This window comes from Nuphar pumila, chromosome 4 (genome assembly GCF_984573655.1).
Source record: "Nuphar pumila chromosome 4, dmNupPumi1.hap1.1, whole genome shotgun sequence".
In the NCBI taxonomy this organism is placed as follows: domain Eukaryota; kingdom Viridiplantae; phylum Streptophyta; class Magnoliopsida; order Nymphaeales; family Nymphaeaceae; genus Nuphar; species Nuphar pumila.
This window is the reverse complement of record NC_143252.1, coordinates 93504680-93519026: the sequence shown is the minus strand read 5'-3', so window position 1 is coordinate 93519026 and position 14347 is coordinate 93504680. Positions and strand designations below refer to the sequence as shown.

Below are 14347 nucleotides of genomic sequence, written 5' to 3'. Positions count from 1 at the left end.
TTTTGGTCAGTGTCATCCAGTTCGAGCCGACGCGAGTCCCGATGAAAGACTTAGAGATTGTTCGAGATTTTCCACACGTCTTCTCGTAGGAATTGCCGGGCCTTCCTCCACCTCGCGAGGTGCAGTTCAGCATCGAGTTGCTGCCGGCTACTACACCAATTTCTAAGGCTCCATATCGGATGGCGCCAGCCGAGCTCGGAGAGCTCAAGAATCAGTTGCAGGAGTTGATGGATCAGGGATTCATTCGCCCCAGTGTCTCGCCCTGGGGAGCTCCCGTCTTGTTCGTGAAAAAGAAGGACGGATCTCTGCGGTTGTGCATCGATTATCGGATGCTTAACCAGGCGACAATAAAAAATAAGTACCTGTTGCCACGCATCGAGGATCTGTTCGATAAGTTGCAGAGGGCCAAGATCTTCTCAAAGATCGACCTTAGATCTGGGTACCATCAACTCAGAATTAAGGGAGATGATATCTCCAAGACGGCCTTCCAGACCAGGTATGGGCATTACGAACTTACGGTCATGCCCTTTGGACTCACTAATGCTCATGCAGCGTTCATGGATCTCATGAATCGGGTGTTCAAACCCTTATTGGACACCTTCGTGATCGTGTTCATCGACGACATCTTGGTGTGTTCTGATAGCTGGGAGCAACATCGTGAGCACTTGAGAGTTATTCTCGAAACCTTGAGAAAGGAGCGGTTGTTCGCTAAGTACTCTAAGTGCGAGTTTTGGCTCGAGGAGATCATGTTTTTGGGACATGTCATCTCCAAGGAAGGTGTGTTCGTGGATCCAGCGAAAGTCGAGGCTGTACTCTGTTGGCAGCAGCCGAGGAATGTTCGTGACATTCAGAGTTTTCTTGGATTAGCTGGGTATTACCGAAGATTTATCCAGGACTTTTCTAAGATCTCTCTAACCTTGACGCAACTCCTGAAGAAAGAAGCTAAGTTCGTGTGGGATGACATCTGCGAGAGCAGTTTTCAGATGTTGAAGGAACGCCTTACGACTGCTCCTATTTTGGCCTTACCTTCGGGTCAAGGCGGCTTCGTGATTTACACCGACGCTTCTGGGACAGGTTTGGGTTGCGTTTTAATGCAGAACGATAGAGTGATCGCCTATGCATCGCGACAACTTAAAATACATAAGAAGAATTATCCGACTCATGATTTGGAGTTGGCAGCGGTGGTCTTCGCATTGAAGATATGGCAACACTATTTGTATGGGGAGCGGTTCGAGGCTTTTACAGATCATAAGAGCCTAAAATATTTGTTCTCGCAGAAGGAGCTGAATATGAGGCAGCGACGTTGGCTGGAATTCCTCAAGGATTATGACTTTACCTTGTCCTACCACCCAGGAAAAGCAAACGTTGTGGCCGACGCTCTGAGCCGCAAGTCTCCCAGCGTTTCCGTTAATTTGTTATTTGTGGGGTGAAAGCTGATCGAGGATCTGATATCGTGGGAACCGTTTACGGTCACTCCAGTTTCGATCAGTCTTTCCAGCATGGTAGCTCAGTCTGAGCTATTGTCAAAGATCTTTGTCAGTCAGAAGAACGATGCGCAGTACGAAAAGTTGAAGGCTCTAGCGCAGCGGGCCGATGCCCCCTTCCGACTGAGTGAGGAAGGAGGTGTTTGGCATAAGGATCGTCTCTGGGTGCCAGAAGATCCTATTTTGAGAGATGAGATTCTCGCTGAGGCCCACAAGTCCAAGTACACGATTCACCCGGGCGGCACAAAGATGTTCAACGATTTGCAGCGCAGATATTGGTGGAATGGAATGAAGCGGGACGTAGCCGAGTACGTTTCGAAGTGCTTGACTTGTCAACAGGTTAAGATCGAGCACCAGCGACCAGACGGAGTGATGCAGCAGATGGAGATTCCACAATGGATGTGGGAGGACATCACGATGGACTTCATCGTTGGTTTGCCGAGGACGCGGAGGAAACACGATGCGATTTGGGTGATCGTGGATCGACTCACTAAATCGGCGCATTTCCTCCCTATACGGCTCAGTCAGTCGTTGGAATGCTTGGCAGACCTTTATGTCAGGGAGATTGTGAGATTGCACGGTGTTCTTGTGTCAATCATCTCCGATCGTGACCCGAGGTTCACCTACAGGTTTTGGGGGCAACTGCAGTTGGCCTTGGGCACAAAGCTAGAATTCAGCACTGGCTTCCACCCTCAGACCGATGGACAATCTGAACGCACGATTCAGACTTTGGAGGACATGCTGCGAGCGTGCATGTTAGACTGGAAGGGAGAATGAGACTCTCATACCGGGTTGGCAGAATTCGCGTACAATAAAAGTTATCATGCGAGTATCGGCATGGCCCCGTACGAAGCCTTGTACGGGAAGCCTTGTCGATCACCTGTGTACTGGGATGAGGTTGGTGAACGGATGCTAGATGCACCTATAGTGCTACAACACTATACTCAGCAAGTGCAGATGATCAGTGAACGTCTGTGTACCGCGCAAAGTCGGCAGAAGTGTTATGCCGATCGTCGACGTAGAAAGCTAGTGTTCTCAACGGGAGATATGGTTTTTGTTAAGGTATCTCCTACAAAGAGCGTTTTCCGGTTCGAGAAGAAAGGAAAGCTGAGTCCGCGATTCGTCGGACCTTTTGATATCCTGGATCGGATCGGCTTACCGCGTTGCGCTACCTCCTCAGTACGCTCAGATCCACAACGTCTTTCACGTATCTATGCTGAGAAGATACGTTCACGACCCATCGCACATCATTCATTATGATGATGTGGATATCCAAAGAGACTTGACGTTCGAGGAAAGACCCGTGGCAATCGTTGATCGTCGAGACCAAGTGCTGAGATCGAAGACGATTTCTCTTGTAAAAGTACGTTGGCAACACCATGGAATTAATGAATGTACATGGGAGCCTGAGTCTGATATCAGGGATAAATACCCTGACTTGTATTTTGACCAAATTATGCAATAGAAATTTCGCGGACGAAATTATTTTAAGGAGGGTAGGATGTAGCAAAAAAAAAATTTATGTTTTGGTTCGGGCTGGATCCAAACTCGACCCAAACCACCGCCTCTCGCCTGCCTTTTAAGACAGCGAGGCAGGGGGAGGGGGTTACGAAACCCCCTCACCGTCTCTCACCCTCTCGTCTCTTCAAGACTCTCTCCCTCTCGCTCGTCCATTGTCGCCGACGCAGGTGACCCGCGGCCATCGGCGACACGCGTACTCCGGCGGGCTTCTCTTCGACAGCCTCCCCAGGTACGTTCTTCCTCTTCTCCTCTTTACGTCTCTCTTTCTCTCTCTCATTCCTTCCCCCTCGTTTCTCCGCTACACAGGGAGGGGAGGGCTGAGCCTCCTCCCTACTTTCATACGGCAGGGGAGGGGCGGAGCCTCCTCCCTACTTCCGTACGGCAGGGGAGGGGTCGAGCCCCTCTTCCCTGCTTCTGTACGGCAGGGAAGGGGCCGAGCCCTCTTCCCTGCTCTCTGCTACAACAGGGGAGGGGTCGAGCCCCTCCTCCCTACCCCTTTTAGTTGCGCTAGCAGGGGCCTATGGCCCCTGCCTTTCGTTTTGTCAGCAGGGGCCTATGGCCCCTGCCTTTCGTTTGCCAGCAGGGGCCTATGGCCCCTGCCTTTCTTCTTGTCAGCAGGGGCCTTTGGCCCCTGCCTTTCGTTTGCCAACAGGGGCCGTCGGCCTCTGCCTTCCTTTTTACGAGCAGGGGCCATAGGCTCCTGCCTTTCTTTTTGTCAGCAGGGGCCATAGGCCCCTGCCTTTCTTTTTGCCAGCAAGGGCCATCAGCCCCTGTCTTTCTGTGTGCCAGCAGGGGCCATCGGCCCCTACCTTTTTGTTCGCCAACAGGGGCCATCGGCCCTTGCCTTTCTGTTTGCCAACAGGGGCCGATGCCCCCCTACCCCTTTGTGCGCGAGCCTATACCCTTGGTCGACATGCCCGGGGGAATCTTTGGAAGCTACATCGTAATGGGGACAGATCATTACAATTGTTGGTCTCCAGCGAGGAATTCCTAGTAAACGTGAGTCATTTGCTCTCATTGACTACATCCCTCTTTAGGCGGCAAGGCCCATTTGGCCCTGCCCCATTCTTTTTTTTTTTCGAGTCATTTGGGACAGATGGCCCCAGCCCTATGTATCAGAGAAGTCGAGTCTTTGCCTTGCTTTTGCTTTTGTCTGGGTTTGCATGTCAATATCGCATATTTTCAGCTACGACGGATCCCACTCGCGCTCTGCAACCCGAGCCGTCAATCGTGTACGTCCGCAGACGTCAGCAAGCTCGTAACCCTCCAAGGTAGGGGAAGATTGCATGGAAGACTTGGATAATTGAATTAAGTTCAATTAAACTAAAAACGACCATTAAATGAATATATATATATATACAAATATATATATTTCTATACGAGTACGCACTTCACTCAAGGATGCGGTTTCGCAATCCTTGCTCTTTACCTTCTATCAGTTTTTACTTGTCGTCACGCATCGCGACGAGATTTAGCGTTGCACTTCTGCTTACTGCCTTTACCTTGCCGTCGCGCTCTGTGCCTAGGCTCTTGCTTTTGCATATGTGTTGGTATTGTCTTGCTATTGCAGATGACGCGCAGGTTCTTGCTCTTTGCGCATGCCTTACAAGCATCCTCGTGGAGGATGCAAGGAGTTTTACCACTCTCCCTCTAGCAACAAGAGTTTAGTCGGGAGCGAGCGAACTTCATCAAAAATACTTTGTTACTAAAGATCTTGGTCACCTTCGATATTTTCTGGGTATCGAAGTTGCAAGAAACAAAGAGGGCTTAGTGTTGTCTCAAAGAAAGTATGTGTTGGACTTATTAAAAGAAACTGGAATGCTAGGAGCCAAGCCAGCTAATATTCCAATGGATCCCAAAACTCACATGTTCGATGAGAAGTCTGAGTATGTGGGCAGTGCCAGCTTTAGATCCTTGGTGGGTAAGTTACTATATGTGACTGTTACTAGACCTGACATTTCATTAGCTGTGAGTAAAATCAGTCAGTTCATGGACAAACCTACAAAAGTTCACTGGGATGCAGCTATGATGGTTATTCGGTACTTAAAGGCATCTCCTGGTAAAGGTCTGTTGTTTAAACGAAATCCATCTTTGGACGTTGTTGCCTACACTGACGCGGATTATGCAGGATCTGTTGAAGATAGGAAGTCAACATCTGGATTTTGTGTGTTTGTGGGAGTAATTCTTGTTACCTGGAGGAGTAAAAAACAAACCGTTGTAGCCAGGTCGAGTGCTGAATCTGAATACCGAGCAATGTCCCATACTGCAACTGAGATTATGTGGATAAAATTAGTCTTGACCGAGCTTCAGGAGAAAGTATCCCTACCTATGTTGATGATGTGTGACAATAGGGCTGCTACATATATTGCCAACAATCCATATGCAAAAGTAAAGGTAAAAAACTCGCATTCCACCCCTGCGAGGACCCTTACTCGACTCCAGCCTGTGGGAACAACAAGAACAGTGTAGTAGTGGCAATACCAACATATGTGGTTTAAGTGATGCAATTAAATATATATGAAAAGCAACCAAACCCACGGCTCTCTAGACTGGTGATGGTCCATTTAGGCCATCAATGCATCACATATCAAAACCAAAGTTATGTCTTACTCAAAACACCATAGTAAGGCACCAAATGCACGTAAACCCATGCAACATAAAGCCAATCATAAGTATGTCATTTCTCTATCATATGCATCTTTATCATGTGTGTTTCTTACATCACATACGTGTAATCGTGCCAATGCAGACCTCATTTGAGTGTGTGAGTATGCAAATAATTACACATTCTCATCAAGTGCACATGCTTACGTTAATTACAAGATATCAATGACCTGACAGTATATGATCACATTCATGATTGCGTAACCAGGACAATGCAATACTGAGAATTTTTTTTGCATCCCCACATGTCAAAAGTGTAGGTTTCTGCATACGCTAGAGTAATTGGTCGGGCTTATCAATCCCGGACCGGGCAACCTACCAGCTGACTAGTCAAATCAGTCCAGCCGATTGGGCCTGTCAACCAGTCCAGCCGACCGGATCTGCTGGAGTTGACCGTCCAAAAAAAAAAAATCCTCCGATTATGTTGAAACTGCATAAGCTTTCATAAAAATTTTGGTTTGCATAATGCTATGGGTCTATACCAAAAAGGAAAGCATGTGGGAAACACATAAGGACCGACTAACATGAGCAGATTCTTATCCAGAGTTCACGATTTCAGGTAGCATTCATATGGGGCTTACACATGATTCATATAATAAATCTGTTTAACAGAACCAATCACGTATATACACTATAGGGACAGAACTAACCATGACGGACATAGGTAACTTAATGCACGTGTACCAACACGCGTCCATGCTGCTTATATGCCGATTTCAGCGTCAGTACAAGCCACACACACAGTTCTATAACAGAAATTTTATTTTCTGTTCAGCACTGAAACAGCCCATGTAAGTGGTTACCTAATACAAATTTCCCCAGTCAAAATTTCAGTTAAGCACTATACAAATTTCCCTTTTCTTAATTCTGGACAGAGAAGTCGATTTTGTTAAGAAAAGCCGTTACACAGAATTAGTCTCAACCGTAGTGTCGCTTCTTATTGTGTAAAATCAATCTTATTATGATCATAGATGATGTGTAAAACAGCCTTATTATGATCATGGTTGCTGTTCCACCCGAATCAAGCTTCACTCAACGTGAAACTTCATTCCGGAAAGGACACAGACTATAATTATCAGTCCTGTGTGCTCTCAGCCCGAGAAAACAAAGAAACACGCAGGCAAATATACCCAGTTTAAGTCTTAAACAGAACATGAGTTGGACTGTGTAATGGCAATCCAACTTAGGTACACGTTCGCCCATTACTTGGCTGAACAAAATTCAGCGTGAACCTCTTTTTTTTTTTCAGTAAGGAAACACAGCTTAAGATTTACACCCCTGACGTGAATCAAATTCAAGGTCATGAATCTACTCCAAGAATTGTGAATCCCATCCAAGGATACGTATCCAAACCAAGAAACATGAATCCCACCCAAGACACGATGCCCAAATTGAAACTACGAAGTTAATCCAAACAAAAACTAAGATTCAACAAGAAAGAAATCAGTCCCTGTAGATTCAACATACACATGATTTTTTGTTTAAAAGGAACAAGAAAAGTAGATGCAAAAGTAAGCAATTGGGCCATGGGGAACGATCCATGGTTCGCCCCCATGATTCTTGAAGAAAAACAGCCATCTAGAGGGTTTCCATGGATTCTCGTCTCGAAAGATTACACGGGATCAAACCAATATTCAATCCCTCGCCTAGATTCAAGAGAAGCACTATACCTCTTCCGATGCTTGGGGCTGCTACCGTGAGGAGTTGATATCACCGCCTCCGGTGACTCTGCTGCCGAACAAGGGGTCGCGTCCCCAGCTTCACCCCTTCACGTCGCGCGCGAGAGAGAAAGAGACAGGGAGAGATTTGGGGAAACAGAGAGGGAACGGGAGAACAAGAGATGAGAGATGAGGGGAAGAGAGCACGAGGGTGAGAGAGAAAAAGGGTTCGGGACCCCCCTTTTAGAAGGAAGGTGGCCTCCCGAGAAAAAAGGAGGTCGTTACCCTCACTCCAGTGGCTGCGCTCCTGCCCACCCCCTCTCATACGATTTCAGTTAGGGTTCTCTCTCTGAACCCTAACTTTTGTTTTCTGTTTTATCGGGCAACCCATATCGGGTTGCCTTTTTACCCTTTTTTTTTTGCAGTGTGCGGGCCAAGTCCGGGTCTGAGACTCGGGATCCAAGTCCGACCGCGGTTTTGGACCTGCACTACTACCCACGCAGTATGGATCCACGAATTGGATCCGTATGGATCCAATCGTAGATCCCCTGATATACTTGTGTAAAGTATATATATATATATATAAGGTATTATACCTATATACATAAGGATCCTATCTGGGTCTTGGATCCGTAGTGTAGATCCCAGGCCCATTTACGTATTATAAAAAAAATTCTCAATTAACTAAGGTAAAAAATAAGGTTATTACACAGGGCCCATGCCTGCCCAGCCGAGCCACTCGACTGGGCTGCCAGGCTGCCCAGCTGCAGCTCTCACACACACGAAAAACTTTCTATATATATTGACTGCCATTATCATATCACATGCCCAGCCAACTGACAGTCGGCTAGGGCTAAAGCCAAGTCTGTACCCAACTGACTGACAGTTGGCTGGGGCTCAGAAAAAAAAAATAAAAACCTTATTTTTTGAAAGTACCCGGCCCAGCCAACTCAATTGACTGGGCCCTGCTAGGGCAAGTTTCCCAGCAAACAGTAGGTTGGCTGGGGCTCTTTGAAAACCAGATTTTATAACAAAAAAAGACGTATATATATAATTCTTTTTAAAAGCGTGCCGCCTGGCCTGGGCCTGCCAGACCTGCACCAGTCCAGCCGAGTGGCTGGGACTCGGCTGGACTGGGACTGACAGGGCCCCAGCCTACCCGGCTGCAACCATAAAACCCCCATTTTTTTTCTGTAAAGTATTTTCCCAGCCGACCCTGCGAGCTCGGCAGGCCAAACCAGGCCAGCTGAACCCAGTTCAGCTGGGCCTGGCAGGCCTGTCATGGCGCTGCCAGGTCTGGCCAGACCTGACCAGCCGACCGGACCAGACCGATTGGCCTGTCGACCGGACCAAACATAAGGCCCCGGTCATATATTAAATTTTTTTTTGATAAGGAATACATTCATGTTCAGAAAAAATATTTCAGCATGCATGTACAGGCTGGTTTATGAGCAGATATGCTCAAGTACGTGGACTCGAAAATCAAATAAACATGTATATGCCTTTCCATATTCAGAAATATGAGCAAATTCAGATTTTCGTAGATTCATCAACAAATAACCAATGTTATGCAGATCTTCAGCTAGGCATGCATGTACAAACACATTCATTCATAAAAATACATGCACATGCTTGTTTTGAGAACCCATTTTCAAGATTTCTCATGCACTAAATCTGGGTCAGATTTGCGCATGTTACAAACATGGCAAATCTGTCCCGATTTAGGGATTCCACGAATATGAGCATCAATATATGTATTTTTTTCCAAAATAAATCCTGGAAAAGCGAAACATAACATCCCCATTTAGAGTAAATATCCAGATTTACTCTTTCCCCAAAGTTTTTTGCCAAAATATTGCATGAAAAACAAACCCATGCTCTTTTCTCATTCGATTCAAGAGAAAGACCCGTACCTTATACAAAGATCAAAAAGAGAATAAGAACACAATGGTGAAAACGACGGCAGAGAAGAAGCTCTCTTCTTCCTCTCTTTTCCTCTCCTTTTCTCTCTTTCCCTCTTTTCTCCCTTTTTTTTAACTTATTTATAGAGCTCTAGATGGGCTGAAGAAGAGAATGCAACCTCAGTTGAAACTCTCTTCTCTCTTAGAGTTCCGAAAATTTCGAAACTCTCCAAGTGTTTGACTTTTTTAAAATTTCATTTTATTAGGCTTTCTAAAACCTTCTTAGATGCTTATAAGTGTGTTTAAGGGCTCTACTAAGAGTCCTAAACACTCTAAAAAAATCTTGAAATTAATTAAAATTAATTAATTAATTAATTATTATTTATAAATAAATACCTAAAAGCTTTAATAAATTATATTATTGAACCATAACACTTCTAAAGTGATTTTATATGGGTTTAAGGGCTCTACTTAGAGTCCTAAACAATTGTCAAATTAAATTTTCAAAATTAAATGGATTAATTAATTAGTTATTTAATATTAAATAATAAATAAATTTTCAGAAGCTTCCAAAAATTACCAAATTAACTTGAGCGGCTTCTTAACATGAATTAACTCCAATTTAAAGGTTTTTAATAAATTTAAAGTTGGAAAAATTGTTGGGCATGAATTTGGATCTGGATCCAAGATCCAAATCCATCTAAAAAATCCAAATGGGTCTTAAGTTGGATCAATGCCAGATTAATATGGGTCTTGGGTAGTGTCCAAATCCATATTAATTTGGATCAAATCCATTAGATCCGATCCGATCCAAATCCCAATTTGAACTGATAAACTGCTCAATTTAAAAAAAAATATGATTTTTAGGCCAACCGTAACTCGAATCAAGGAAAATAAAATAGTGTTACGCTCAGAATTTTGAGACGCGTCCAACGATATATAGAATAAATATAAATTCTGAATTTTGCTTGAATTTTGCTTGAATTTAAAGGTTGCAAATAAAACTTTTTCTCACGTTTCGATTGGCTTGTTTAGGCCTTGACAATGAGACCTGGGCCAAGCTCAGATTCCAAAGCATCAGCCAAAAATCTAGAATCAAACGATTTTTCTTCTATATTTGGCCAAATTTTTGCAAAAATCTCAAATTTTACAAAGTGTGAAAATACACGATATTACATTCGCTGCAGCAAGTTCATGGCTTGTTGAAGTTCAGCTTCAAAACTAGCCATGCGAATACCACCGACTTTGGTGTTGGTCCTCTTGGCGATCTGGTTGGTGAATTTGGGATCCATCACCAGAGTTGATTTCCAAAATGTAGAGGATTGAAGGATCGTTGGCTCTGATACCAGTTAATGTGTTCCCGTTTTGCGGTTGGGCCTGAGTTAGGTATTTTGGATAGCGGGTAGGCTCCGTTAGGTTTAGGTCAAAGTCAAAACCAGGTAACAAGGTGCAAGCTGACTGACAAGTTTCAGAAGAAAATTCATTGTGTCCAAATGACGCTACAAAAAATTCTCAAAATTTAGGGGAAGTTTCCAGACACTTTGGACTAGGTTCGAGTAAAATTTGAGGGTCAGAGGATCAATATTCTGGGAAATACAACAAGGATAAGACACACATTTTTCTGCAGGCATGACTGAGTTTGGTTCAGACAAACCCAGTTTGGAAAATCAATATCTCAGAACTGCGATATGTTAAAATCAGGATTTTTTGGATGGGATTAAACTAGAGATCCTAAGGAAGGTTGGGTCAAAATTTAAGACCCAGAGGCGCAACGGTTTGGGCTGGGTGATTTTTCTATGTCTAACCAAAACCAGGGTTCGTCAATTTTTGGGTTTTGGGCAGATTTGGGTTATGGGCTACTAAACTCGGTTTGGGGGCTAAGGTAAGGTCTGGGACGACTTACAGAGGTTGGGTAGAGTGGGTGAGAGTTTGCTACCAGCATGATTCAGCTGGAGAAGGTCTGAGTTCCATGATTGGGGCTGGAGAGAGTCGAGACTGCCATTGTTGGAAGTTGACTACACCAGTTTGGGTGGTCCTAGACTGCACCTTGGTCCACTTGGAAGAACAAACACACTTAAGGGGTCAACTCACCCAATTGAGAGGGATCAACCCTTATAGAGAGAGACGAGTCTAGGGGACAGGGATTCACAAGAGAGAGTGAGAGAGAGAGAGGCACCCTAGAGGGGGTCTGAGCTAGAGAGAGAGAAGAGTTGAGAGAGGGATTCAAATTCACTTTTTTTCCTTCATTGATAAGGCTGGAAATGAGGCCTATATATAGGCACAAGAGAGGCTCTTAACTCCTTTACAAGTTATAAGTTGAAATAATTAGAAAAATGCTAAATCTATGTAGACCTACTCTAAAATTGGATAACACCTCCTAAGGCTCAAACCAAAATTAGATAACACCTTCTTAGCCTTAGGTAATACCTCCTTGACTTGGCCAAATTTAGCTAAACCTTCTGCTTTTTGGGCCTTCATAAACCAGCCCACACATGTTTCCACTCTCCAGAAATAGGGGAAGTCGTCCCCCATGTGGGCCCACAGGCTCCTTTGTTTAAACCAAGAGGGGCGCTCGACCTGTGGGTCCCACTTGAAGGACGACTTCCCCTATTTCCGGAGTGCAGGTCCTACTTGGGGATGACTTCCCACTTGAGTGACCACTTGTTCTCAAATCCCACACACTTCTCTCTGAATCGGAGGCCTTCGCAATATCAACTTTAAGGATGAATACTGGAACCTGGAGGTGATTATTGAGTGGATGACTTCATTACAATTAGTGCACATTCATGAATCCTGTGACCAGCTATGAACACATTAGGTGGGTGAAATCAGATATTCACCACTTGAGTTTTAAAACAAGTATCTTCATTGAAATCTTATATAGACAACCAAGGAGTGAGATTGGTCTGAACTGGTCAATGTCCTCTGCTTCCGGCTCTTTTGGATTGAGAACAAGTGAAGTTCTGTTCAGAATCCCAAGCAGTCGCATTCCTGTTGAATTCCTTCATAATGGTTATAAGATTGTCCTTGCATTCACACCAGAACCATTTAAAAGATGGTGTTGAATGCAGTCACGTTGAATTTCAATCCATTTCTTTTAACTTGCGTTTTTTTCCTTTTATCTTGTCTAATGGTGTGTTTCTTCATTGGGAGAATCTTCAACTTTTTATACATCCATATTGTTCCTTTCTTTCCTTCCATTCCTAGGGGTATGAAGGACATGAGATGCATCATATTTGTACAAAGGGTGATAACTGCAATGGTGCTGCATCACCTATTGACTCAGTTGCAACAGTTTTCTGATTGGCAATCAGGTTACATGGCTGGGAACTCATTTGGTTTGCAATTCCAAAGTAGAAAAGAGCAGATCCAAATTGTTGATGCATTTCGTGATGGGAAGGTGGCAGCTATTGCTTATTGTTGATATTGATTTATGATATCTATATCAGTTTCTTATGATTTCTTGTCATTTGATATTCATGTAGGTGAATATCATTGTTGCTACTCAGATTCTTGAGGAGGGCTTGGATGTTAGTCATTGCAACTTGGTTATAAGATTTGATCCTGCAGTCACTGTTCGCAGTTTCATACAGTCTCGAGGACGTGCAAGGATGCACGGATCAGACTACATATTGATTACCAGGTGATATCCTTGGGTTTCTTTCTTGTCCAGCTTACCATTGCTCTCCAGCATGTCTTTCTATTAAACTCTGGGAATCCTCATCTTTATGCACAAAAAAGATAGGAAAAGTGCAATATATTGCTCTGCAGATTTCTATACACTCAATCATGGGTTCTTCAAAATAAATTAAAGAGTTGTTGCTTTTTGTATACTCTTCTTCTACTTTATTGTATCTCCTTTCTGATATCTTAAAAGGAGAAAGAGAGAAGTATCGATTGTGTACCAAGCAAATAAATAATGAATAAATTTATGGAGCACTGTCTTGTACCTGTTAAATTGTATCTCTCTCTCTCTCTCTCTCACACACACACACACACACACACACACACACACACATATATATATATATATTTCTTTGTAATACCCTCTAGGGGTAAAACTGTCTTTCCACATGTATCACACACTTGAATATGTTTTTTCTTTTTCTTCTTTTTACTTTTTCTTTTCTTTTCTTTTTTCTTGTTCTTTTTATTGTTTGGAGGAGTCCACCATATAGACGTTGGACCCCTCCAACGATCATAAATGTGACCGTTGGAGGGGCTCCAATGCAGAGTTACCAGTCGAGGAAGCGAGAGCGAGAAGCGATACAGGAAGTGGAAGCGGGAAGCAAGGCACTTTCAAAAATTTAGGAAGCGGGGAAGCGTGGGACCACTTAGAAGAAAATTCCGAACCGTCTCAGAAGCGACCTAAGGAGCGAATCGGAAGCGACCTAGGAAGCGAACCAGAAGCGAAGGGGAAGCGAAAAAAATGGGAAAAATGGGGAAGCACGCTTCCAATAAAAGGGAAGCGCGCTTCCAATAAAAGGGAAGCGCGCTTCCAATAAAAGGGAAGTGCGCTTCCCAAAAAAGGTGGACGCTTCCCCTCACGCTTCGGAAGCGCGATGTTTCGTGCTTCCGAAGCGCGCTTCCCCTTTTACCTAGGTGCTTTCGGTAACTCTGCTCCAATGTCTATATGGGAGCCCTTCCTTGGGTCCCTTGTTGTAACGCCTCAAAATTTTGAACCTGTAAACCTTTCAAAATATTTGAAAGAGACTAGAAAATCTTTTATTTTTCAGAGTTTTTTTTTAGTAAATTAGCGAAAATGATTTTTAGAAAAAGAAAAGAGATAAGTCGACAACATTGAGCGCGTTAGCATAAAAACCTCCATTTCACACTAGATAGAATCCTCAAAAAGCGTTCAGAAAACCATATGCATTAAAAGAAAATAACGAGTTTATACAAAAAATGAGATTTCCTGAGAAAACCTTTATACAAAATGCTAAACTTCAAAATGTATCCTAAACACAGATCGCCATAAGAAACAATGGGATCTTGAATCCATCTTGCAACCGAGCCATCACCCGTCTCGTAAACTTAATCATCACCTGAACCCATAAAATGGGTCAGTTTCATGAAAACCTAATAGGTGCACACGTATTAAGCATATGAATTTCATTCT

The 14347-nt window shown here is 43.9% G+C and overlaps 1 protein-coding gene across 1 annotated transcript in view; it reads left to right on the top strand.

Moving 5' to 3' along the window:
• DCL2 (dicer-like 2) overlaps positions 1–14347 on the top strand; it is a 232028-nt gene that overhangs the window by 29517 nt on the left and 188164 nt on the right. Inside the window, exons 12-13 of the mRNA XM_090005046.1 lie at positions 12436–12628; positions 12714–12871. Of these exons, the coding sequence (XP_089861172.1) occupies positions 12436–12628; positions 12714–12871 (351 nt within the window). The remainder of the gene's footprint in view (positions 1–12435; positions 12629–12713; positions 12872–14347) is intronic.